We start from the raw sequence: 27632 nt of genomic DNA, 5'->3' as shown, positions 1-27632 counted from the left end.
CATATTAAACATCCCCAAATAATTAATTTAATAGCAGGGCTTTTCTGCCCTTCCACGACTCTAATAAACTATGAATGACACAATAATAGAGGGCCAACCAATTAATCTGAAGGATCATGAATTGGACAAACAAGTACATATTTGAAGTGTTGTTGGTGTTTGTCTAATATGAAAGGTTACTAGTGAAACACAAAAAAATAATGTTGACAATGAATTATTAACCAGAACCAATTAATTTGAGCACTTTTTTTTTTTTTTTTTTTTTTTTTACAAAATACATAAACATGATTTTATGCACCAGTGCTTTAAACTCTCCATCTTTACTTTACCCTTTTTCTTACCTATCTAGTCTAGCCATTGTAGATTTTATTATCAGGGGAGAACTCACAAATGTACCTGCATTTGGCAATATATAGTAGGGTGGTAGTGTGTTTTCTCTGATTCTGTAATGTGATTTAATCAAGTGAAATAGAACTATTGTCTGCAGAGCTTGTATAAATAGTAAATATATCTACTAGCTGTTTACTGTTATATACAACGTTTACGCTATTTATAAAAAAACAGAATTTTGCCAAATGACAGTAGAAGGGATTAAGGACTGCACGTCATCACACCATTGGAGATACTGTTTATAAAATATATATATTTGACAGGGTGCAAAATATACATAACTGTACATAATGTTACTAACAATAACACAAGTGTCATATTGAAGGAGAACATATTTTGCAGTTCTTTTTTTAATACTGAGAGAAAATAATTATTACTCTAAAAATGCTGTGTTATCACTGGGGCAGCACGAGGAGATAAAAGACTAAGCTTTAGGGATGACATAAGAACCAGTCATCTGCTGAGAACCTCACTGTCCAACGAGAAGAGGGATAAGTAAAATCTGCCGTAGCTTTCTTTCACTTTCAATCAGTTATCCTCTTTGTGTTTTTAAGGGAAGGGAGTCTGTAAGACCATAATGTTTCACATATAGTTTAACTGCACCTATTTACCTTTTCAGCCTGCTGGTGCAACAGCCCCCTGCTTGAAATTGTAATAATACACAGCTGCAGTTGTGGCAGTGAAACAAAGCGCAGGTAAGGGACAGAGATTCTACAGACACCACATTGCATTTGTTAATAATTGACATTAAATGCTGCTGATTTTGATTGTTGGTCTTTTAACTTATTATTTCTGTACTATGAGTGTCATAACTGTGTACATAATTCATAATTAACCATTTGCTGAAGTTTAGTTAGATAATAATAATATCTTTATTTTTATATAGTGCCTTTCATAGTGGACCACCATCACAAAGCTCTTTACAGAGGTAGGCTGTGAACTGTGCATTATATGCAGAATCACTTACTGTGTGGTCCAGTGGTTAAAGACAAGGGCTTGTAACCAGGAGGTCCCCGGTTCAAATCCCACCTCAGCCACTGACTCATCGTGTGACCCTGAGCAAGTCACTTAACCTCCTTGTGCTCCGTCTTTCGGGTGAGACGTAATTGTAAGTGACTCTGCAGCTGATGCATAGTTCACACACCCTAGTCTCTGTAAGTTGCCTTGGATAAAGGCGTCTGCTAAATAAACAAATAATAGAGCCTTGCCGATGTGGTGAGGTAATTAAAAAGGCAACTCTAATGTTAAACTATAGCAAAATGTATGGAATACAAGTCTAGAGAAGTTATAAATGTATGGAATAACCTACCAGGTGAAGTAGTGGGATCTAAAACACTGGGAACATTTAAAAAAAGACTATTCTGTGCTTTAAATTGCTAGAAACTCAGAAACAACCAAGGTCCACAGCCCTGTTGAAAAACTGTTGGATTCCAAGTTTCCATAAAACTGATAACACTCTGAAATGGGCATCTGTTCGCACCAATGAACTTTTTTTCTTTTGTAGGAGAGCTGACCAGCTCATACTAGAAGAAAATGATGATGTAATTCCTTACTGCATTGCCACAGGTGATGTGAAGAAACTGGTGGTGTTTTACACTTCAAGAGGACAGCTTAAAGATGCTCTGCTTGTTGCTCAGGTAGCCTAGAAAATGTCACGTGATTTTAGAACTGTTTATATTCTTTGACTGAATGCACGCAACTAAAAATTACCTTGATAACTGATGCTGGGTTCAGCACCCATCATACTTAGTGTGTTTGAATTGCAGATTCCACATGCAAATGAAAACCAGACCACCTTGTATTCCCTATGCAGCACCTGGCTTCTACTAAATAGTCAATGTCAAGCTCTTAAGCCAGAAATCCACAAATTAGATGCAGATGCTTGTATCCAAATACTTAGAAAATGAGTATAGTTCTGAATTTTTTTTAACAAAGCCATACGTATTAATTTAAGAAAATTCATGAATCTGAAGAGAATAGTTAGAAACTGAAATCATATAAAATAGCATGTACAGTGTCACGTTAACCCATTACATGCCATTGTCTTCATTTGAAGACAGGCTAACTTTATAATTTTTTTGGAGCATTTTTAACTGGCATTTACCTGTTTTGTTTTTCTCTTTAACTATTTTGCTATGATAACGTACTCTAATTTTGTTAACGGCAAAAGTTAAGTCCAAATGTAATGTGTCAAATAGCACAATACAGCTTGTGTTCTGATTTGTTCAAAGAAAAAAATATTTGATACTTAATGGATTAATACCCAAAAAACATTTATCTGATTTTTGATTTTCATTCAATAGGCAGCTGGTGAAGGAACCATACAAGTCCCACATACCTCCTCCACAAATAGCGCCCTCGGTGCTGATGGTACCAACATGGACAATTATAATGGGTATGTTTAAGACAAAAAAATACAAAGGAAACCCCTACCTTAAAACAGTAAGAGGATGTAGACCACAGGCACTTGAGTGTCTGCAGGGTGGGTATGTGACCAATCCTAATGGCACATAGAGTTATCACTTTTGAGACATGAAACATCAGTAAAAAAAAAAAAAAAAAAAAAAAAAAGAAATGTGTATGGAAGCTCCTGTCAACCAAGTGTCTTCTATCAGACCACTGTTGACATATCTGCTGTCTTACTCATTTTGATTAAATCAAACATGCACTATGTCAGACATTCCTTTAGATTTGCTTTTTTTTTTGTCCAACCCTGTGTTTTTTCTGTGAATTTTAAAGGTTCTGATGGTTTGGTTTTAAGAGTTCTACAGTTGTACCTGTCAAACAATATATAGAAATATCATTCCAATATGTTCCAAATTGCATGCTTTCTATATATATACATAACAAACCAAAAAGGTGCATTTTCTCGCACGGAGGTTTTAACCCCCTCCCTGCTGTCTCACACAACCCGCTATCTCACAATATATATACATGTATATACAGTGCAGAGAAAAAGTTTGTGAACTTATGATTTTCACATATTTCACATATTTCAAACCTAAAATGTTATTGGATCTTAATCTAAGTCCTAATAATAGATAAAGATAACCTGATTAAACAAATGACACAAAAACATGATACTTTTTCAACATTTATCCACAAATGATTCAACATTCAATATCCATGTGTGGAAAATTATGTGAACCTTTAGATTCAGTAACTGGTGGCACCCCCTTGAGCAGCAATGACTTCAACTAAGCATTTCCTGTAACTGTTGGTCAGTCTCTTACATCGGTTTAGAGGAATTCTGGCCCATTCCTCCTTACAGAACTGCTTCAACTCGGTGACATTTGAGGGCTTCCTTGCATGGACAGCTCACTTCAGGTCCTGCCACAACATTTCGATGGGGTCTAGGTCCGGACTTTGACTGGGCCATTCTAAAATGCAGAATTTCTTCTTCTGCAGCCATTCTTTTGTAGATCTGCTTATATGTTTAGGATCATTGTCTTGCTGCATGACTCACTTTCGGTTCAGCTTCAGCTCACGGACGGATGGCCTGGCATTCTCCTCTAGAATCTTCTGATACAGTGCAGAATTCTTGGTTGTGTCAATGATGGCAAGCCGTCCAGGTCCTGAGGCAGCAAAGCAGCCCCAAACCATCACACTCCCACCACCATACTTGATGGTTGGGATGAGGTTCATCAGTTCGAACGGAGTGTTTGGTTTTCGCCAAACATAACGTTTCTCATTGAGGCCAAAAAGTTTGACTCGTCTGTCCAGAGAACATTGTTCCAGAAGTCTTGTGGATCATCTATGTGCTCTTTGGTGAACTTCAGACGGGCAGCAATGTTCTTTTTAGAGAGCAGTGGTTTCCTCCTGGCTATCCTTCCATGAACACCATTCTTGTTCAGTCTTTTTCTGATAGTTGAGTCATGAACACTCACATTAGCTAAGTCGAGAGTGGCCTGCAGATCCTTGGATGTTACTCTGGGGTTCTTTGTGACTTCCGTATTGATTTTCCGGTTTGTTCTCAGAGAGATTTTGGTAGGACGACCGCTCCTGGGTAGAGTGACTGTGGTCTTGAACTTTCTCCATTTGTAGACTATCTGTCTGACACTGGCTTGGTGGAGCACCAAATCCTTAGAAATGGTTTTGTAACCCTTTCTAGATTGATGAGCATAAATAACTGTTTTTCTGAGGTCCTCAGAGATTTCTTTTCATCGTAGCATGACGTGTTTCCACACACCTGTATGGTGAAGACCACACTCACAAAGTTTCTGATCTTTATATAGGGTGGGGCCTCCCAAACTCACCCCTGAAGATCTACCGAATTACTTAAACACCTGATTCTAATTATCCCCTTAATTGAGCTGATAAAACCAGGGGTTCACTTACTTTTTCACATACCCTGAATCTTAATTACTCATTGTTTGTCTAATTCACACATCATTTTGTTTCAAAAGACATATAATTGTTTAATATAAACCCTATGGGATATTTAAGAAATATTTTTGATAATGGTTTTGATTCAAGGAGGCTATCATGGTAAAACTATGGAATTTCCATAATTATCATTGGGGTTCACAAACTTTTTCTCAGCACTGTCTATCTATCTATCTATCTATCTCATATCTTGAGCTTTGTAGAATGTAATGCATTTTAATTACATTCACATAGCTATCTGTCAGTGGTGTCTGTACTCTAAAAGCTTTTCACTCAGTCTTAGCATTCTGTTTCAGATTGTTACACAAAGTCAACAAAGAGCTTGCTGCGTGGTACTTCCAGGATGGACTAGCAGTGCTGGCAGCATGCTGCCACCTAGCAGTGGACAACATTGAGGTATCATTATTTTTACTGATCTTCTATAACTGTCATTAATATATGGTATGGTTAAAGATAAGTGGTCTGATTAACCCTGTGGTCAAGCATTAAATATATGATATACTGACCAGATTGATGTGCACCCAGTGGAAGTTTCTACAAATTACTTGATATTCTTGGAGATAGAGATATAGTGGAGGCGCAGTGTGAGTGTCAGATTTTAGGTCATGGCTACATAGTTTAGCATGAGTTCTGTTCTCTGATTGGGTAATAAATGATATATCTTCAGAATCATTTGCTGAAGGTAATTAAACTTTACAATAAGGCATTTCACATATTGTTAATGCATTCATGGAGAACTTTCCTGTCATGGTACTGCCAACAGGATTTTGACTTTCAATTTGTGATATAAATATTCATGAACCACCTTCAACAGAACAAATCGCATGAAACCTAGATATCATTTTACAGATGGCCTTCAAAGGGTTAAAGTGCATATTCTTAATATTTAAGAATATTTAAACACATCAAGCTTTATTATGAACAGACGGCACATCCTGGGTGACTGTTGCATGCTGTTAATGTAATCTGATTGTCCTGTGTTTAATGTACATTTAGAAAAGACTTGACAATGGTTTATCACCTAACTACATCAGTTCAATTAAAACCTTATTTGTACAACATGTTATATGAGGGAATCTCTTTCCTTTTGAGAAAGCTAGCAATGGCCAATCTGATTCGAGGCAATGAACTACAGCTAGCTCTGCGTGTGGGGACTGTGCTGGGAGAAGCTGCGTCACAGGCGACGCATTACATTCTTGAACTACTTGCAAGGAAGTACATGACAGCCACTACATGGTAAGATGCTAACTGTTCAACAATATTTGAAAGAAATAAATGCATTACTGAAAACCAGAATTCTGACGTATGATGTAATGTTTAATCTAAATTCAGAACAGAAGAAATATAATGAACAATTTAGTAGAAGATATTTAAAAAAAAACAAATAAGAAGTGAAACAAAATACTTTTAGTTGGAAGCAGCAAAATTACTATGTTGGATTGAGTAACATGGCAATACCAATTACTCTATTAATTGCATCTATTAATTGCAAAATAGCGTAGTTACATTATATTCTGCTATTAAGCCTAATGAACCAGTATCATGGATCATAAAATAGGTTATTTCGTGGTTAGGATAAACAACAAAAAAAAAAATGGACACCATTGTAACGTAAATTAATTGTTAATAAAGACATACATGCATGCTGTATCCTGTTATTTAACAGTGCAAAATGTTGCAGTAATACCTTCTGTATACTGTTTTTTTCACAAGTATTCTGTTATGCATTCATTTTCCATTGTGTTAAAATGAATTTTGGTGTTTATTATTTCAACTCTTGTTTTAGCTTTCCATCTGTTGGATACAGGTATTGTTAATACCATCTGGTATACAAAAATTGATTACTGTGCAGTCCCTTTTTGTACTAAAACGTTGTTGTTGCATTTTTCTTTCTTAATTAAAACCCATATAACTCCCTCCTTATATCTTCTAAACAGGCTACTGTTTGTGTAATGAAAGACAATATATATATCTATATATATCTTCAGTAATAAACTACTGATTCATACATTATATCTCTTGTTCAAAAGAGTGAGTAGTAGGGTTTCATACCAAAGTGAGCAGGTACCAATGGCTATGTTTACAATGAAAAAAAGGACAATTAATACAACAACATTTTAGAATTGCCTGCATTTATATGAGAGTTTACAACAAACTTGTCTGAGGTGAGTGTCATATTTTAATTGAGATTGTAATAAAAATGCATTTTGTACATACGGTATAGTAAAATAATAATGTTACAGTTAACCATATAGTAAAGCAAAATAGCACAGTATGGTCTCTTAAAAATATATAGGTAGTCTATTACAACGATTCAGTTTAATGGTGTGATGTGTATATGTACTGTATATTTTGCACATATCATTTTTGTCTGCAAGGCAGATCTCCCACTCCCTATTGAAGTTGTTTCTTTTAACATAGCATTCTACCTAGTCTGCAAATATAGGCTACCCCATTACATGTGGTTTGAATCCTATCACAGAGCAAGATTTAAATTTAACCCTGAACAATGACTTTATAAAGGTGTTTTTTTTTTTTTTTTTTTACCACTTTAACACTTATTGTCTTTTAAGAACACACAAAATACTACCAATTGTACAGCATCATACAGGTCTGCTTTGGAGCAAGATTGTAAGTGAGATAGCATTAGTCTGTGTGGGCTTGTATCTGGCAAGCCATATTGGTATATTTTTATGCATTCAAATGGTAATAGATTAGAGGTAACAGTAGATCAGCACATAATTACCTTTTATAGTTTTTGCAAGAATATTTTTAATGAATAAAAGTCACGTGTCAAGCAGCACAAAACATTTTGAAAATGTATTCCTGCGTGTGACAGACTGGACGAGTGGTCTGACGTCAGGCCAGAAAGGAAAACTGACACCAGGCAAGTACTGCAGTTTAAGGTGGCGTTTGCCGTTTTATTTAAATACAAAAATAAATCAAATATTTTTAACAAAAAGAAACTGTGCTCACAGAGCAAAATAAAAGGTTTAAACAAAACAAATCTCGAACACAAAATATAACACAACACAGGTCAGGCTGGGCAGATCGCCTTCACTGTTCCTATGTCTCAAATAAATTCGCGTTTTCTATTACTCCTCTCACTCCGCTCGCTCTCTCCTCTCTAACACCCACCCCGAGTGCCGAGAGCTGCAGGCTTTTATAACAGGTGACCATCTCCCGATTAGCAACAAATTAAATCACCTAATTAATTCGGGAGATGGCCACCTTCTGCACGAGTTTTTAAATGGGGCTTCCCATCCACGCTACTAAACAAAAACATTTGGCTACGCCGTCACTAACAAAACAAAACAATAACAAACCCCGCGGCGCTCGCCGTCATTTAAAATACATAACATTACTAAATCATAATACTAATATAATCATAATACTTGCTCTTATTGTATTACTTGTATTGTAACACTTGAAATGTATTTGCTTACGATTGTAAGTCGCCGTGGATAAGGGCGTCTGCTAAGAAATAAATAATAATAATAATAATAATAATAATAATAATAATAATAATAATAATAATAATAATAATACAAAATAACACAGAGGCGGAGGGGGACCCCGTTCTAAAAATAAATAAACAAAACAATGTACAGGGCACCTCGCCCTGTTACACTGCGCTTTAACACATGTCGGGGATTTTGGAATGAGACCTGTTTGTGTTTGTCACAGGTAACTATGAATTATTCTTGTTGCCCCTACCATATGATGTTGTGAATGGAATGGCATGCTGTTTACTATGCCAAAATGGCCTGGAACCCCCCTTTGGGTCGTACCACTTTTCATTCTGCACTTCATAACAAATTAACTGTGTGACAAAATAGTGCATTATGGGAGGATGACATACCGTTCTGGCCTGCTAAAAGTCATTGTAAGCATAGCCTATGTCTTCAGCTGATAGAGCTGCAAGTTGTTCATAGGTAGGCTGCGTTGTCATGGAAACCCTCACTTATTTTATAAGCAAACCACCAGGAAGCCCTAAGAACACATTTCTGATTAAAGACATATTTTTCACTCATCAGCCTAATTATATACCAGTAAACCATTTGATACGACTTGGTTTACACAGATTAGAGTATGGTAGTTCAGCAAGATCAATAAATATAATTAATAAAGAGCCGTTGTTGTGCAATTATTTTTTTTTTTTTAAACACCTGCAATTGGGGACCACAACAAAACAACAACCAAGATGTTGCTGAAGATTGTACTGTTATTAACCTTACAGTGATTTATTTTATTTTTCTGTTCAGAGACCTTGCAGCACTTATTAAATATGATTCCAGAAAATGAATGGCTGCTTATCAAGCTATGTGCTTCCTACCCTGGAAACTCAGCAGAGATTAATGATCTTCATGAAAGAGTAAGAAACAGTAACGGAACCTAACACATTACAGTGAACAAATTGTAAGCTGTATTAAAGGTAGTTATTTATTTTAAAAGCACATATTAAGATTCCATTCACTGAAGTTATACAAAATGGATATATATATATATATATATATATATATATATATATATATATATATATATTCCAAAACACTAATGTGTTACATTGTATGGACCGGGTTTAAAAAGATCCCTGGTTATGCATGTCAGTATACTCCCCTGAATGCATCGCAGTGCTTCAGATGGGTGAGATATTCTGTATTTATGACAAATTGGGGAAAACAGTGGGGGTGCATAGTGACGTTGTCTAGGGAAAATAATGATATATACATGTGCACAAGCATTTCACGTTTACTTTGTGTTTTAAAATACAATCAGGTAAGAAAAAAGCAATTGCTATAGACAATAAAACCCTGCACAGCTTCCTGGTAGTATTACTTTGTTTCTAATTAACAGTAATGCTGCTGACCTCCAATTGCCCCCTTGTAAATGCTGACTGGGTGCATTATCTGGGGTTATACCGGAAATGATGATGTGACTTCAGTGGGCTAATGGAAATTGAGCCTTTAACTGATTCATTTGGTACAACACTGATTTTTTTTCTTTTAAATACTTTTTCAGTGTAATCTTCCAAGTTTAGAAGAATGCTTAGAGTTAGCAGAAACTGCGTACAATGGTGGAGAAATCTTCCAGGCCGTAAAGTATTACTTGCTGAGCCCTGAGCCACAGAAAGCCCTTCCAATCGGCATTCAGTTTGCTAAAGGTATATTTCTACGTGTGAGGTTTTAAAGGCTGAAATGTAAGTTCTTATGTTAATCAAACTTGTGTTAATAAAAGCTTATCAGGAAATACAACATTATCAGTTGTCATGTTAGATTTATGCAGTGCTGCCTTTAACTGACAGCAATTGAACATAGTTAAGTGTAAATGTAACTGTAAAATCCCAGGTAGTGACTATGTAGTTAATAACACTGAATAAATTATGGGAACACTTTTAAACATATGTATGCTGAGTCATATGAATTTGAATTGCCTTCCTTGGAGTAACTGAATAATAGCTTATGTTACCATTTTTGTTCGAATACATTGTTTTAATGTGTTGACAAATTAGTATTACCTTCACAACTTTACACAAGAACACAACAAGCCTTCAAATTTCACTTTATAAAAAAATATATAAAATCAACATACAAAATCAAAGCCTTCTGTTCAAAACATATTTTGTAGTGTTTAAAAAATATTTTTAATACCTTTTTTTTTCTTATTCAACAGAACAAATAAGTAGCTCTGATTGGAACTTGGACATGGTCTACCCTATTCTTGACCTCCTTAGTTATATTCGTACAGATCAACTGCTGCTTCACAAGTGCCCTGAGTAAGTATATCAATACAAACTTAAGATAGACTCCAGCTATACATGTACAGTATTAACAGGGTTCTTTGTTATTATTTATTTATTTTACAGATTTCCACCGATAAATACACGCTCTTTAAAATTATCCTTTCCAGTTTTTACAGATTACCTCCCAAATTGTACCTTGCTTAATCTTGGCCTTCTAGTACTACTTAAAGCCACTGTTGGTGCAATTCATTTTATGATGCGTGTATTGTAAACAAGTGACATCTGATCTTTTATGCAGTGTGCTTGAATCTTGTCAGGTTTGCTCGGGCACTATTTGCTCAGGCACTGTTTGCATTAGCATTTTCCACCATTTACAGCCAATTTGAAAAAAATTGCTTGGTTTGTTTTTGGTACAGGGTTCCACGGAAATGTCCCCAGTACCGCTCTAGACGCTGTACCTGATGCTGCATTTGTGAAAAATCCACTGCCAAGTTGTGTATTTTTCTTTAGAACTTAAAACAAACAAAAAAAACTTGCTATACACCAGATGGTGTCGTTTCAAATGATGTGGCGCTCCATCACATTTTAAACAGTAACTGAAGCTTACTATTTGGTCTGAAAATTGATGCATTTTAATATTTTATTATTACTTTTATATTTTGTTGTATCTAAATATAGGTGTGTTACATGTAAGAAATAACCCATGACAGGGTGTGCGGTAAGACCATTCTTACCGCATGCCCTGGGTGGGTTTTTTCACTTATAAAATGGCTAGATTTTAAAAAAAAAAGTAATAATTACACAGACTAGCTTTTTTAAGGAAAAAAATAAGAAACATATTATGTATCCTTCCACTGAGAAAAAATAGTCTCTGAAGACTTTGATTGTAACATATTTTGTACTTTTTTCATTTGCCATAAACATTACATTGAATATTGCCATTTATAGTACAATTTTCAAGATGAAATAAAATGGCATTTGTGAATTGAAAGCAGACTGATTTCCCACATGTGAGGAAGGATTCGTGAAACGGCCAATCACTGGCACTCGTAGGGGCTTCTGAGTGTTGATTTTTTTTTTTTTTTTTTTTTAGGAAATTATCCTACTCAAGTCTTTGCGGTTTTCAAGAGAAGCTGACCAATAATTTCTGAGGCTGTTTTCACACTGATGGCCGGTAACCGGCATAATTTCCCTAGATTGTAAACCAGTATTAGATGATATGTGGACTAAACGACTTCTGTGTCAGTTTGCACAGTGCTGCAGTCCTTCCCGTCCGCGGCGAGCACAATACTAGAATTCTATGCTGAACCCGACCTTGTTTAAAAGCCTAACGGTTGTGTCAGCAGACAGCAGGAGAGATTTTAATTTTGTTTTAAATATGTTTGTGAAATTGGAGGGTAGTGGTGAGGATGTATCTGTTGTGTCGAGTTTAAACATTGCACACTCGCTAGTCAGTTTTATAAGGCGATATTTAGTTTAATAAGTAGATGCCGCTGCTGCATATACAGTATATTACATGCTGAGTGAGACTTTGCGTGGTGATTTCTCAGATGGCTTTTGAATAGTGTTACTGCTACTGCTTACCTCAGAGTTTTCTTTGTTCTGTTCTCTGACTAAATAAATACTACAGCATATTTGCCAATTTTTCTGTAATTCTTAGAAGAAAAAAAAAGATTGCTGAGTGATTTAAATGCTGTTTCATGTTGACATTTTTACCTACAGAAACACTGTTTAGATAATTGTTACTATTAAGGCGTAGTAATATTAATAGATCAGGTAAGTAAGTTGGTCTATGATGTCATAGTCGTGCGGTAAGACAATTATTACCGCACGGTCATGTGATCTTGTTCAGCCAATCACAGCACTTAATTTATCCAAGCCATTTTATAAATCATAAACTGTTAAAGTTACAAAATTGGTGTGACGGGGTGCCCGCCTCTTGTGTATATTTATTTATTTATGTATGTATGTTCATTTATATTATTTGTGGTGGTGGTGTTATTATTAATGTTGTTGTTATGTTATTATGTGTTTGTGTGCGGACGGACAAAGCCGTCCGTCATTGTTATTTATTGTTTTAGACCGGTGAAAAAGCTGATCTTGTAAGGTGTGGTTGGCATGGATGGGGTTAAATCCCCATCCCGAGTAGCTTGTGGGAATGTGGCTGAAGCCTTAATAAGGTAATTGTTTAATACTTAATTAGGGCTCCAGCCACAGAATAAAAGACCCACTCCAGGCTCGAAGGAAGAGAGAGTTAAGGAGAGTTAAGAGCGATAGCGAATGCTACCAAATAAGCGAACCAAAGTACTCGTTTTTGTAAAATAACAATTATAGTTTGTTTGTTTTACTTTGGCCAGTGTGCCCTTTCCTTTATGTGTTTTGTTTCAGCTGTTTTTTTTGTTTTTTTGTTTAATTAATAAAAAGCTGAGCGCCTTTGCACCTCAGTTTGCCCCGTACATTCTGTGTTTCTGTTTCATTTCCTGGTTTGACATCACCCCTGCAGCCCTTACTGCCACGTATGGTCATAAACAAAAAAACAAAGTTTATCTTTATTGCACTTTGTAATAAAGACACATATGGTTGGGAATAAAACTTGTTGTAAGATGAGGAGCTCCTCTTCTCTGCATTCCAGGGGGAGCAAGTAGAGGGTTGTATAATTTCTGGGGCTTGTTTCTGTATACCAGTACAATGTTGTATCAGATGTACGACATCGGAAGCACGATATATGATAGAAGTAGCGTTTCTGTATAACATTGCTCACACTACTTGGCCGTTTTACTTGATGTATTCCACCAACACCAATTTACCTGGCGTATAAATACGACAGGAGGACCACAGTCATTTCCCTCATTAACCTTTTGAGAAACAATGTTTGCTATGTATTTAAGAGATAGACTGAGACAATTACAACAACAGAGAGCATCGGACGATGTATGCACAGTATCTCTGACATTGTTTCTTATTAAGAAATTATAGTGAACAGATGTCCCCAATATTCCAACGACCCTCTCTTCTTCTGCTGAGTGTGTACCAGAGTGAGGGGGTCTCAGTCTGTTTGTTTTTTCGCTCTCATGTCTCCAGCTTTTTTTTGGGGGGGAGGGGGGGAGGGGGTGTCAAGCTGCTACATTCTGTCCGCCTTTTGTTTTAGCTTGATCACGTTATTGCCCGCTAGCAGCATTCATTTTATTTAAAATTTCAGTCATTTTCATCCTTTTTGAGGAAAACGGAACACGATTGTTAATTTAAAAAAATAGCATTTCCTTATTAAGTTGTACTTCTAGCAGTATATCTGTAAGCTAACTCTGCTAGTATAATATGTTCTTTTTGTTGCTGTTTCGGCAGATGCCATTATTGATTTTCCTGTCTGGTTTGTCTCGCATGTGTTCTAACATATTTAATAATTATGTAGTTAATTATTAAATTAGACTTGTATAATAACTCTTTATTAGTCCAGCAATTTATATAGCATAAATTAGAAAGAAAGTGGGGTGTTAGGTCACTCCGACCTAATTATTAGACAATGTGATTTTCAAGACCATTCAAAATACATTCCTTGTGTTGTGTGATTCATGTATTTTCAGACCTGGGGATATAATTTGCTAGCCTACCTGTCGTATTGAAACACAAAACCAAAAACAATTAGACTGGAATATAGAAACAGGTGATAACTGATCGAGACTGCTGGTGATAACTGGTCGAAAGATCTATTGTATTTGAACTTATGATCTCACAAGATAGAAACAAGGTTGCTACCCCACCGCCACCATCCAAGAAATAAAAAATAAATGCACCTAGTATTGTGTTTGTGGCAGACAGTGAATGTCAGCATGTATTGGACTTTTTTTTAATTTTTTCATTTTTTTTTATTTATTTGTTTACTTTTCCAAAGATACTGCTCAATGAAAACAAAAAAGCTGCTTATTATTGATCCCTGTCTCTCTCAAAAACAAGCTGGTTACCATGGAAACAAGCTTTAGTGCATCTCAAAACTTCCTGAATGCAGGGGGGGAGGGGGGGAATTAGCTGAGCTGCACAGCTTGTAGAACTTCAAGTTCAAATTTGAGATGCACGCACAATACAAGTCTTTTTTTACGAACAGTGCCAAAAGCTCAAACTTCGTAGTCGCTCCAAAGGGCTTGCTCGAGGCTGTTCAATTTCCAGACAAACATGTCCACTGCAGTGCTACATCAAACCCACATTAAAACATGTAGTAATATTTATCAAAGATCACATGTATATAGTAACTAAACTAATTATTCCCTGTATACAGATATATATATATATATATATATATATATATATATTATAAATAGTATTTTTTATCTTTATAAGAAGTTTGAGCAAAATAATATTATATAATGTATACGATATTCACTGTGTACCTTTTCTATCCTAGAGATTGTAACGAGTTGCTAATATTATGTGGATACATTGGTGCTTTGTTGGCAATCAGAAGACAGTACTCTAGTATTGTTCCAGCACTTTATGAATATACAAGGTAAGGACACAAATTCATAAATCTGCATTTCATCTGTCTACTAATCTAAAAAGAGAATACTGTAGTGTGCACTGGGGTAGGGGTCAGAGCTGGTAGGTGATGCAATCAAATATGAAGACATAAGCCGGATACCAGCTCCTGCAAGGGAGCCGGCTCTTGTACGGCGGAATCAGCGCTATGCTTCAAAGCAGGAGGTCCGGGGTTCATGTCTCACCTCTGCCTGTGAGAAGCCCCTGCCTGCGGGAAAACGCGGTTCACCACAATACATTGCTGTATGCATGGACACAAAATACTGTATAACTGGTGGGACTAGACCTTTCTATAAAACCACACGTAGATATTATTATGTGTGTAATTTAATCGTGAGTGTACACTACTGTTATATTCTACATCATATCTCATCTACTTCTGTTTATCTGACTTGAAACATTTAAAATACAGACATTCCAGACATATTATTCTGTCAGGGCGCGTCTACTGTCCGTGATATATTTCAGTTTTATTGAGAGCCAGCCTGCACCATAATATGTGTAAGGTTGATGATTACTCAAAGAATTCATGACCTCATTCTTACGGATCTATGACAATTACTTCTCAATTTGTAATATTATTTTTATTAAGTGTCATGTGCTCAAGGGCGTAGGTTTGGTTTGAACATTGGTGGGGACACAATTTTTTAGGGGGGCGGAGTCACGGTCGCTAGGGGGGTTCGGGGGCATGACCCCCCAGGAAGAAATTTTTTAGGAGACAGCTGTTAAATGGTAACTTCTGGTGGCTTGAAATGAATGCTGGACATGAATCGAGGACAGTCTGATTGACATGAAGTTGGCTGGTATACACTTAAAACACTATGATAGTGTCCCTCCTGGAAGCTGGTTTGACATTCCTGCTAGAGAATTACTAATAACCTGAATTATAACCTATCCCAGCCTTACTGTAAGCTACCAATACCCCTGGCGCTACAAGCATGAGCACATGCACGCTTACGTGCTCTGCCTGCCTCTCCTGTGTCTGTGCTGCTGCTCGTACCTGGGTGCACTGCTTCATTCACCTGATAAAATAATAAATTAATGCATGCCATATAGAGAGAAAATATATGGCTATGCTAACTTTATTTGCTGAGTATTACTATACAGCATTAGCCTACTATCATATCACAATGTGCCTCAAACAATAATATATCTCAAAACTGAGTCTAACACTTTCACTGTTATAATCACTAAGCCATTACAGACCTCACCTGCGACCCTGTTGCTCCACCTGCCTCTGTACTGCTTTTACCAGGTTGCACTGCTTCACTCGCCTGATAAAATAATAAATTGATGCATGCTGTTTAGAGAGAAAGTATGACTCTGCTAACTTCATTAGTAAATTATTTTTACATTTGCTATGAGAATCATTATCAATTGTGTTTATTACTTTAACAACATCTTCCTACTTACACTTTGACTTTTTGTAAAAAAGAACTTCCTTATGTCCATCTTTCTTTTTTTGGTTGCTATTATGCTTTAGTCACCTAAAGCCAAATTGAAGTGATTAGCTAACGTTAGTTGGATGACGATATCAAAACATGCTCATGCTCTCTCTCGCTCTCTCTCACACACACACACACACACATAATGATTTAGCTGTGAAACAAGCTAGCTAGCCACCAAGGACGTGGGGTTAGCAGCTAGCAATGGGTCGCTAACGTAATAGGTAGGTCGGTAGGTTTATTCACTCAAACTATGCTGCTGACGAGCTGACAATACCTTCAGCCCCGGCACCTGGCTTTCATTCAGTCAGTGGCTCACACTCCTATCAGACTGACCGGCAAGCGGCAACATCAGATGAGCGTCTTTCCAGAGTCCAGCCTAAGCCAGCGGGTCTCAACCTTTTTTTACTCACGCCCCACTGAAATTTATTTGTATATCTGTCGTCGTCCCCCGCCCCCGTTTAATTTGACTTTTTAATATATATATTTTTATTACTGCCTATATAATATAGTCCATTTATTTAGCCGCCTGGATAGTCACACTGTCCATTCAATCAAATACATATGTTCGTGTTCGCTTTTTTTTACACACACGATACAAAAATATCAAGCAAGGAGTAAGTTAGGTACAAACTAGGGAGGAAGGAGGATAGAAATAATGTGACAACGCATTAACCAACAAACACAAACTAAATATCGAATTAAACTGATTATATTTATTCTTATTTTTTAAAATAAACGTGAAAATTGTGGCACAATATACACCGTTTAAGAATGACTAGATTTTTTTTTATTTTAAACCCGGAGATTTACCTTTCACTCCCGAGTCCTTGTGCACTTCCGCACTTCAATGAAAACATCACACTCTGCTGGTCCCTGACCTCAGCCACGCACTGAGTCCGTGTTACAGTGATGCATTATGGAAGGGCCTAAGCCAATCAAATTAGCGTTTTTTTTTGTTTTGTTTTTTTGGAGGAGGGAGGAGTAACGAGGGGGGGGGGGCTTGAGAGAGTTAACCCTTTGTGGAGCAGATAAAATGACTTGACAAAAGACGTTTCAGATTTATCAAAATTATTGGTAGGGACAATTCAACGGTCCCTTGACATTGGTAGGGACATGTCCCTACCGTCCCTAGCTAAATCTACGCCGGTGCATGTGCTCCTTATTTTTCAGCCAGCTGTTAGAAAGAGGAGAGGTGTCTGACCCTGTAACGACTGAGCAGCTCTCGGTGGAGCTGAATACTTGGAGATCATGCACACAATCTTTAAACAAGTAGGTATACATATACTATAGAACATGTGACACCATTTGGGTTCTATTCAAAAAATGACATTGTGTTCATTAAACAAACTTCAAGTGTTATTAAAACAAGGTCAGTTTTATGAACATATTAAGCCCGCTGCACACAGCCCAACTCAAGCCGTTCCCACTCATCTCATCTGAGTATGCACAGATTTTGCGATCAGTTGTGCTCAGTTTTGGCTTGACGTCACAGTTCAGTTTTTTACGACTGGGTGTCGCACACTGCTAAGACTGAATTACTGACCACAACTAGATCCTGGTGATTACTATGTATGCAGATTTAATTAATACAGCCCTGTACACATTTTTGTATTAACTTAGCCCAATATAGCGACCCTCATATTATGCATGGCATCGTATGCTGATTAGACGGTGGAGACAGCGCCGCGAGGCAACCAAAAGAAGCGCTTAGCCTATTAATTAATTGACCATTTACACCATGCAAACGTTTCAGGCAGTGTTTGACTTTTTGTATAGTTTGTCTACTACACTTTAGCCTGTGGTAAATAAAATCCAACCTGTTGATTTTATTTGACACTGGCGTTTTTTTCTCAGCATGTGGATCTAGGGGCTTGTGATTTGTGACTTACTAGAGATCGACACACCGGTCACTTCTGTTTTGCGCAGTAAGAAAATATAGGCTGCCAGTAGATCGATAATAAAAAGGTAAATTGATAATTTACCTTTGATTAGTAAACGCCTAAAAAAAACGATTCAAATGTGCACATATCTGGTATTTTTTTTAATTCGGGACACTCGGAGCAATTCAAGACTACTGTATTTTTTAACCGTGGAACTAAAGCAGTCAATATTCCACCATCTTGTATGACAAGTTACATGACAAGCTACGTCACTTAAACCTGCTTCACCATTGGTTGACACCCTTATGACTAATCGGTCTCAGTCAGTCTTGGTCGGCAACCGCCCACAGACAGACTGATCACATCTGAACAAAACTGCTTCTGAAAAAAGATTCAACATGTTCAATCTTCAAATCTGAAGACATCCCGACTGAAATCTGCATAATCTTGGTTTTAAGTGCACGCACACTGATACGATTGAGATGAGATGAGTCGGGACGGCTTGAGTCGGGTTGTGTGCGGCGGGCTTTAGACTAGGCTTTGTGATGCCCAGGATGTCACATGGAGTTGTCTTAGAGTTATTTATGTTAAAGTTTTGTGAATAGGGCCTATTGCGCAAGAGTAGTATTATTTTTTTTTTTCAAATACAGTAGTTTATATCGTATTACTCTAGGGCTGTCAAGTTGATCAGACAACTATGATGGGATACAAAATACTTAAAAGGGATCATTGCAACCTGTTAGATTTTTTTAATGCTTTTTTTTGTGACTTTTTTAAATCATACAATAGTGGAATTGCCTGTTCCATTTATGGTACTTCTATAGGCATTCTAAGTCATTATATCCTATGGTATATCAACAGTATAAAATCTGAATAGTGTACGATTAAACCAACGTGGCAGAGGCTTACACTTTTTAAACCTCAGCACAGCACTGACTCTATTGTCCAATTATTATTATTATTTGTTTATTTACCAGACGCTTTTATCCAAGGCGACTTACAGAGACTAGGGTGTGTGAACTATGCATCAGCTGCAGAGTCACTTACAACTACGTCTCATCCGAAAGACGGAGCACAAGGAGGTTAAGTGACTTGCTTAGGATCACACAATAAGTCAGTGGCTGAGGTGGGATTTGAACCGGGGACTTCCTGGTTACAAGCCCTTTTCTTTAACCACTGGACCACACAGCCTTCTATTAATGAAACACCCTCCAATTTAATTATTATGGAATTAAAATCTTACCTGATCCAATCAAGATAAAAAATAATAATAATAATCTGACTGTCATGTAAATAATTCATCAAACCGTAAAATAGTGTTTATATTGTGTTGAAAATAAAGCTCCAACTCAGAGATTCTAATGTTGACAGGTGCCTGCGCTGAAGGGTATGTCTAGTGCAGCAGTGTGGAGTAGTGGTTAGGGCTCTGGACTTTTGACCGGAGGGTTGTGGGTTCAATCCCTTACCTAGATTGTTCCAGTAAAAACCCAACTGTATACATGGGTAATTGTATGTAAAAAATAATGTATTTGTATGTAAAAAATAATGTGATATCTTGTAACAATTGTAAGTCGCCCTGGATAAGGGCGTCTGCTAAGAAATAAATAATAATAATAATAATGTTTAAAACATTTGTCGCACATTGGGGATGGTTGTATGTAATTAAAAAAAGAGGTTTTGGATGTTTATCTACACAGGAGTCGTTTCCATTGCATGATTATATTTCACTTACGTCTTTTCTAATTATTACAGCCTTAGATCCTTAGATGAAGTGCTATACAATCCTCCATCTGAAGCCCAAAAGCAAGTATATGAGATATTGCTAAACAGAATTAAAGAAGAGCCTCTTGTAGGAATGACTGGCCCTGATTATGTGACTGGCTCTAATCTTCCAAGCCACTCAGATGTCTATATCTCCTGTCTAACAGGATCAAGGATAGAGGTATGTACAAACTATGAATAGGTTTGTTTTTTGGAACTATTTACCCTTTGTTTCACTGTTTTCAATTTCTAAATATGTTCTACAGTAGTCCCTCCCTAAACCAGACATGTCAGGAGACAGACAGGTTATCCTAAATAACAAGGTGTCTGGTTTAAATCGCACACACACATCTATAGTGCTCAGTTTATTTTAGATGTATAAATCATTGCGCTGAAATAACATGAATGAATTCTCTGTAAACATTACATTATGTAAAAATATAAATCTGTTTTTGATTTAGCCTATAGGCTAGCGGTAACACAAAATAAGTCATGCTTCTGCATTTTACACATTACTGTACAATGCGAAAATAATACAAGACTATTTTACGTTGAAGCTCGATGATTTTAGCACATTTTTGTTTTCTTTACTGTAGCCTACTTGGTACACAATTAACACAAAATAGATAATGTTGCCGCATTGACATGTTATGATACTATATAGTACCTTATATATACTGCACACACTTTTACAGAAATAAATAATTTTATTACATAGAAAATGTTAATGTACACTTGGCTGCAAGTAAAACACATAGCCTATCTACTAATTTTGTTTTCTGTGAGTCAGACTTTATTCGCCATGCAGATCGTCCCTCTATCCTAGTCCGGACTCTCTCCGCTCACCAATGTCTTACTAACAGCTCATTTCTGCTTCCTGTGCTCTATCCTTACAGCCACAGCAAACACCCCGTGAATTATAATTTTCAATGTTAGATGAATATTTGTTAATTATAATGTTAAATTGTATGAAACAGTCGATGGGAATTATTTTCAAGTAGTTATGTTTACAATGACTTTTAGCAAGCCAAAACAGTGTTTTTTCTTCCCATAGATCTTATTGCAGACTATGTTGTCATGCACTTTATTTTTTATGAAGTGTAGTTCAGGGTTTGATTCCCACATTGTGCTCTCCTTTTCGTTATATATACATATATATAATCTTCAGCCTTTTTCAATCCACTGCTGGATCAAGGCCTGCCCAAGATTCTTCCACAAAAGCTTGACTGCTGCGTCCCTCATCCATGTTGCTCCGGCGTGTTTCCTAATTTCATCTTGCCATCTTCCTGGAGGTCTTCTTCTTGGTCGCTTTATATCTCTTGGGATCCAGTCTAGTATCTCCTTGGTCCAGCGATGGTCTGTCCTTCTTGCTACATGTCCGGCCCACTGCCATTTCAGTTTTTTTGCTCTTATAATAACATAGTATACTTTTGTTTGTGCTCTTATCCATTCCTTCCTTTTCCTGTCTCTTCTTGTTATTCCCAGCATGCATCTTTCCATACTCCGTTGAGTCATTTGTAATTTTTGAGTCATTTTTGCATTGAGGGTCCAGGTTGCGCATCCGTAAGTTAGCACTGGCAGCACGCATTGTTCGAAGACTTTCCTCTTGAGGCATAAGGGTAGTTTCCCTTTAAGAACCACGCTTAATCTTCCAAAGGCACACCAGCCCATGTTTGTTCTTCTGTTTATTTCACACATTTGGTTCTCTGTTGCCAAAACTAACTGTCCTAAGTATACATAGTTATTTACTTCTTCAAGCTTGATCTCATTGACTTCAATATATATATATAATTTACAAAAAACATAATTTTGACATAGGCAATAAACCTTGAATCTCAAATAATTATTGGTGACTGTGCTGTGTTATTTTGCTTTGCTATATGGTTAACAGTACCTTTTTATATTTATTTTACTGTAACATATTTACCAAATCTATTTTTAATTAACTTTCATTAAACTTTACAATTTTAGCATTGCTCCACCTCAGTTAAAATATGATTGTACCCACCTTCAAACTGAAAAGTCTGTTGTAAAACCCTCTCAAAAGCAGGAAAGACAACATTTGTATAGCAGTCTTTTTTTCTGTTGTAACCATGGCCATTGTTGTTTTTAACATACCTGTGTGTAGAGTTTTCACATAATATTTGCTAATAAAAAAATAACATTTTAAGAAAAAACCTAAATGAAATGTGAAGTATTGAGAACTTATTTGTTTTTCAGGGTCCTGTATATTTCCTCGAAGATGGTAAATCAGCAATTTCATTGAATGATGCTTTAATGTGGGCAAAAGTGAATCCTTTCTCGCCACTAGGGACAGGAATTCGTCTCAATCCATTCTAAAGAAACCTTTCTGGAATCTGCAGTTAACAGTGCCACAGGTTACTGTAATGTCCTTAACTTAAGGACAAATGGGTGACACACATGTTGCAAAGTACAAAGATAATTTATTATTCATAATGTCATTAACCTTGGAACAATAATAAGTTTTACAGACATTGCAAATAAACATTACAAAATACAGTGCCTTGCGAAAGTATTCGGCCCCCTTGAACTTTGCGACCTTTTGCCACATTTCAGGCTTCAAACATAAAGATATGAAACTGTAATTTTTTGTGAAGAATCAACAACAAGTGGGACACAATCATGAAGTGGAACGAAATTTATTGGATATTTCAAACTTTTTTAACGAATAAAAAACTGAAAAATTGGGCGTGCAAAATTATTCAGCCCCCTTAAGTTAATACTTTGTAGCGCCACCTTTTGCAGCGATTACAGCTGTAAGTCGCTTGGGGTATGTCTCTATCAGTTTTGCACATCGAGAGACTGAAATTTTTGCCCATTCCTCCTTGCAAAACAGCTCGAGCTCAGTGAGGTTGGATGGAGAGCATTTGTGAACAGCAGTTTTCAGTTCTTTCCACAGATTCTCGATTGGATTCAGGTCTGGACTTTGACTTGGCCATTCTAACACCTGGATATGTTTATTTGTGAACCATTCCATTGTAGATTTTGCTTTATGTTTTGGATCATTGTCTTGTTGGAAGACAAATCTCCGTCCCTGTCTCAGGTCTTTTGCAGACTCCATCTGGTTTTCTTCCAGAATGGTCCTGTATTTGGCTCCATCCATCTTCCCATCAATTTTAACCATCTTCCCTGTCCCTGCTGAAGAAAAGCAGGCCCAAACCATGATGCTGCCACCACCATGTTTGACAGTGGGGATGGTGTGTTCAGGGTGATGAGCTGTGTTGCTTTTACGCCAAACATAACGTTTTGCATTGTTGCCAAAAAGTTCGATTTTGGTTTCATCTGACCAGAGCACCTTCTTCCACATGTTTGGTGTGTCTCCCAGGTGGCTTGTGGCAAACTGTAAACGACACTTTTTATGGATATCTTTAAGAAATGGCTTTCTTCTTGCCACTCTTCCATAAAGGCCAGATTTGTGCAGTATACGACTGATTGTTGTCCTATGGACAGAGTCTCCCACCTCAGCTGTAGATCTCTGCAGTTCATCCAGAGTGATCATGGGCCTCTTGGCTGCATCTCTGATCAGTCTTCTCCTTGTATGAGCTGAAAGTTTAGAGGGACGGCCAGGTCTTGGTAGATTTGCAGTGGTCTGATACTCCTTCCATTTCAATATTATCGCTTGCACAGTGCTCCTTGGGATGTTTAAAGCTTGGGAAATCTTTTTGTATCCAAATCCGGCTTTAAACTTCTCCACAACAGTATCTCGGACCTGCCTGGTGTGTTCCTTGTTCTTCATGATGCTCTCTGCGCTTTAAACGGACCTCTGAGACTATCACAGTGCAGGTGCATTTATACGGAGACTTGATTACACACAGGTGGATTCTATTTATCATCATTAGTCATTTAGGTCAACATTGGATCATTCAGAGATCCTCACTGAACTTCTGGAGAGAGTTTGCTGCACTGAAAGTAAAGGGGCTGAATAATTTTGCACGCCCAATTTTTCAGTTTTTTATTTGTTAAAAAAGTTTGAAATATCCAATAAATTTCGTTCCACTTCATGATTGTGTCCCACTTGTTGTTGATTCTTCACAAAAAATTACAGTTTCATATCTTTATGTTTGAAGCCTGAAATGTGGCAAAAGGTCGCAAAGTTCAAGGGGGCCGAATACTTTCGCAAGGCACTGTATGTTTATAATCTGGTATGATTTTAGGGACTGATGCTGACTGAACAACAGCAACAGGATAAGAAATAAATACAGTGCTGGAAATTTGAAATGTGCAATGTTAAACAAACAAATATATAACACTTGTATTTCAGATATGTATGTATGTAGTCAGCACCAACAGGTAGGTTTGGCATCACAGTTTCAGATACTGGTACAGTAAGAAAAGATGTTGGTGGCACCGTTGGTTTAGCTCTATCGAGTGCTCCTAATAATGTAATGACCATGAATACCTTCTCTAACATAGAAAGGGTATGAGACACACTTTCTGTGTTAGAGATCTGCTTTGCAGCACCAGTGGATTTGGCAAATTTTCGAATCTGAAGTTTTTTCTTAAACTCACATTTCAAATCATAATATATTGTATATATATTTTTTTATATCTTGAAACAGCATTACATTATCTGGGGTGGATGAAAACTATATTAAGACAAAACTGTCCTGACGTACAGTAAAACAGTGTCATGAAAACTATATCCCACGATTACACAGCCTATAGATATTGAAAAGCATTTTATAATTATATTCGTTCATACTTCTTTAATCGTGTAGCATAATTAGATGTATGTTATTGATTTAGTGCCCCATCTGGACAGGTTTGTCTTGTTCCGGAAGTATTTTGATAGAATAACAAAAATGAAAAATGATCACTTTTTAATATATTGACTGTAGTGATGGAATAATTGTGTGGTATAGGTTTTAAGACTTTGACATTATTTCAGTGCCCCGTCCGGGCAGTTTTGTTTAGGCCCAGAAGAATATTAATATGAAAACTCATGTAACGATAACTATTTTTAACAGTGATGGAGTAATCATGTGAGATAGTTTTAATGTTTTGTATTGTATAGTGCAAATATATATATATATATATATATATATATATATATATATATATATATATATATATATATATATATATATATATATATAATATTTTTTTCCTGGTAGTTAAGGGACAAACAGCATGATTTTCAAAATATTTGTGCAAAAAAACTTACATCTGTTGTTTACTCATATAAATATAAATGTTTTCCAGAATGCTTTGTATGGCAACAATATTCCAAATTTAAAGAAATACTGAAGCAAACTTTAATCTTGGAAAACTTGGGAACTTGTTGCTTCATGCCATCAAATACTGTACCACTAAATAAAGTTCTGCAAAATTAAAATAATTAGATATAGGGTTTTACATATGTGTAGTAGTTTTGGTATTTTAAAAAGTAACATTGTGATATGTGAGAAAACAGCTAATTATCTTTATTTTATTTTTTTTAAATAACCATATACCATAGGAGGCAATGCAGAAATACCCTGGCTTAGTCAGTGGGAAGGAATATGAAACTGTTTTCATAGATTAGCATGCTTTATAAGAATAGTGTTTTTGCCAAAGAATAGTTTTGATTTGTTACATCATTTATACATGTTGTTATTCAGTAGTTATATTTTCTGCAAAAATTCTATATGTGTTTGTTGTTGTAAGAGTTAAGATGTGTGGTTCCTTTTGTATCTGAATGTACATTTGTGCTATGTAATGTTTTCAGTGCCCAGAAACTGCATTTCTTTTCCATGTATCAGAAGAACAAAAAAATAATAACCTGAACTATAGATATGTATAATTATGTTATTAATACAGGCATTTTATTTATTTATCAAAGAGTACTAATCTGTATTTTTTCAAATTTATTTAGAAAGATCATTTTATATTTTAAAAGTTTTATATCTGATTTAATGATTAATTAAATACAAATTGTGGAAGGTTCCAAATAGTTATAGTTTTAAAGAAAACTTTGTGGATTATGTAATATATGCTGTATCTTTTTTGTCATCTTCAGTTTTATAACTACTGTACTCATTTGTGCATCACTTTATCAGTTGCATTATGCAGTTGAGATGTTAATGTTCTATTGAATGGTCTGATAAATATCAATTATAGAAAATGTTAACAATCACAACACATTATTTGAATGTAGAAATGCAAGTTTTTTGTGACACATACTGTACTTAACTGGTAATTCTAAAGAGTTCTAGTTTATCTTACTCACAAAATGTAGGGTGCCTCTAACTAAATTAAAAAAAAAAAAAACTTAAAATCTATGTGGTACCCATGCATGCTTTATTTTCTCATTCTAATATTAATAAGAAAACAATATTAAGAAAACTAAATCTTGAGTGTCTCCCAGATAAGATTACTTTTCGTAACTTAAATATTTTTTTAATGGTGCTGGCTTGAGGACCTCTATAGCTGAATTCTAAAAACCATGAACATGCTCGTTCTAATTTTATATATATATATATATATATATATATATATATATATATATATATATATATATATATATATATATATTGCACAATGCATTTAAAGGATATAGATAAGGCCATACAAAATAATTTGCTTTTTTGTTTGTTTGTTTTTGCAGTAAATGCACGAGCAGTCTTTTGGGTTTGGGTTGCTGGTACTCTTTGAGATTGGCAAAGCAAAAGGTTCACATTGTACCCAATTTTAATGCAAGGATTTAATTTTTCTGGGGACTAATCTGTACAAAGTATTAAAGTTAATTCAGAAGGAGTATATACTTGCCAAACATTTGATTTCTCCTTTTAGCTTTGGGGGATTGGTTTCTGAGTCCACATTCTGACACTGCAGGGAAGTTGGTGGGAGTCTAACAGCAAGCTCTCCCAGTGTTGGCTTAATATCAAAGCGTTCTTTTAACAAACAAATAATTGAAAGGTAATGAAAGCAGAATGTAATGTTGAACTTCAAATAACCAATTTTCATTTCTGGATTTTTCCAAACACATCTCTTGATCAAGGCTTGAAAGACAGAAAGTTGTATGTACAATACATTCCAGTATAATGATAAGCCTTTGAAACTGTATCAAATGAATAAATCGGTAAATTACCATATCTGTTGAAACTGGTCAAATGTTAGGTATTTTGGGCTAGCTATTATACAGCTCTCACGGTCGTTTCAGACAACTTATTACACCGGAACAGCACAAATCCAACCCAAACCACGTAAATATACCCTCAACCATGCAGTTCTTCTGCTAAACATGTAATCATAGCCATGCAGTTATACTACAGTCTTAGATGAAACCTGCATCTCAATTGAATTACACAAAATGTATGTGCCATGGTTCAGTCCAGTGTAATCACTAAAGTTCCATAACTGTCGTAGTGCTGCCTCTTTCACCCGGAGTGGACCACCCACAACCACCACCACCTGTATAAAGGTTTATAATAGTAAAGGTGTAGTGAAGTGAAATAATGCATAATGAAAGCATGGTAAAGCATAGGTAAGCATTGT

The 27632-nt window shown here is 36.1% G+C and overlaps 1 protein-coding gene and 1 long non-coding RNA gene across 5 annotated transcripts in view; both read left to right on the top strand.

The window, feature by feature from the left end:
* The window catches only part of LOC117420463 (uncharacterized), a 35081-nt gene that overhangs the window by 4275 nt on the left and 3174 nt on the right, over positions 1-27632 (top strand). For 2 of the 3 annotated variants that reach the window (XR_009329211.1, XR_009329209.1), the window contains exons 2-5: positions 1010-1085; positions 1895-2027; positions 2694-2785; positions 5073-5172. This is a non-coding gene — a long non-coding RNA (uncharacterized LOC117420463). Of the gene's footprint in view, positions 1-1009; positions 1086-1894; positions 2028-2693; positions 2786-5072; positions 5173-5872; positions 5906-27632 lie in introns of those variants that run through there. The other variant, XR_009329212.1, reaches the window with a different exon arrangement.
* On the top strand, positions 5928-22652 carry LOC117972547 (WD repeat-containing protein 17-like). 2 transcript variants are annotated; one of them, XM_059027661.1, is made up of 9 exons: positions 5928-6012; positions 6563-6583; positions 9042-9151; positions 9799-9940; positions 10450-10552; positions 14916-15017; positions 17665-17763; positions 20127-20316; positions 22356-22652. In XM_059027661.1, exons 3-9 carry the CDS (start codon positions 9065-9067, stop codon positions 22473-22475), a joined length of 843 nt encoding a protein of 280 aa, XP_058883644.1. In that variant the 5' UTR covers positions 5928-6012; positions 6563-6583; positions 9042-9064; the 3' UTR covers positions 22476-22652. The 2 variants fall into 2 exon arrangements, with proteins under 2 accessions (XP_058883644.1, XP_058883642.1); XM_059027659.1 differs by lacking the exons at positions 5928-6012; positions 6563-6583 and having other exon boundaries at positions 8345-9151.

This window comes from Acipenser ruthenus, chromosome 1 (genome assembly GCF_902713425.1).
Source record: "Acipenser ruthenus chromosome 1, fAciRut3.2 maternal haplotype, whole genome shotgun sequence".
NCBI classification, from domain to species: Eukaryota; Metazoa; Chordata; class Actinopteri; order Acipenseriformes; family Acipenseridae; genus Acipenser; species Acipenser ruthenus.
This window is presented reverse-complemented; position numbering and strand designations above follow the sequence as displayed.

What these genes read in the sequence shown, in the direction of transcription:
- LOC117972547 (XM_059027661.1), top strand. Translation starts at nt 9,065, where the DNA reads ATGATTCCAGAAAATGAATGGCTGCTTATCAAGCTATGTGCTTCCTAC. An exon ending in CGGCATTCAGTTTGCTAAAG is followed by an intron (nt 9,941 to 10,449) that starts GTATATTTCTAC and finishes CTTATTCAACAG; the next exon opens with AACAAATAAGTAGCTCTGAT. An exon ending in TAACAGGATCAAGGATAGAG is followed by an intron (nt 20,317 to 22,355) that starts GTATGTACAAAC and finishes TTTGTTTTTCAG; the next exon opens with GGTCCTGTATATTTCCTCGA.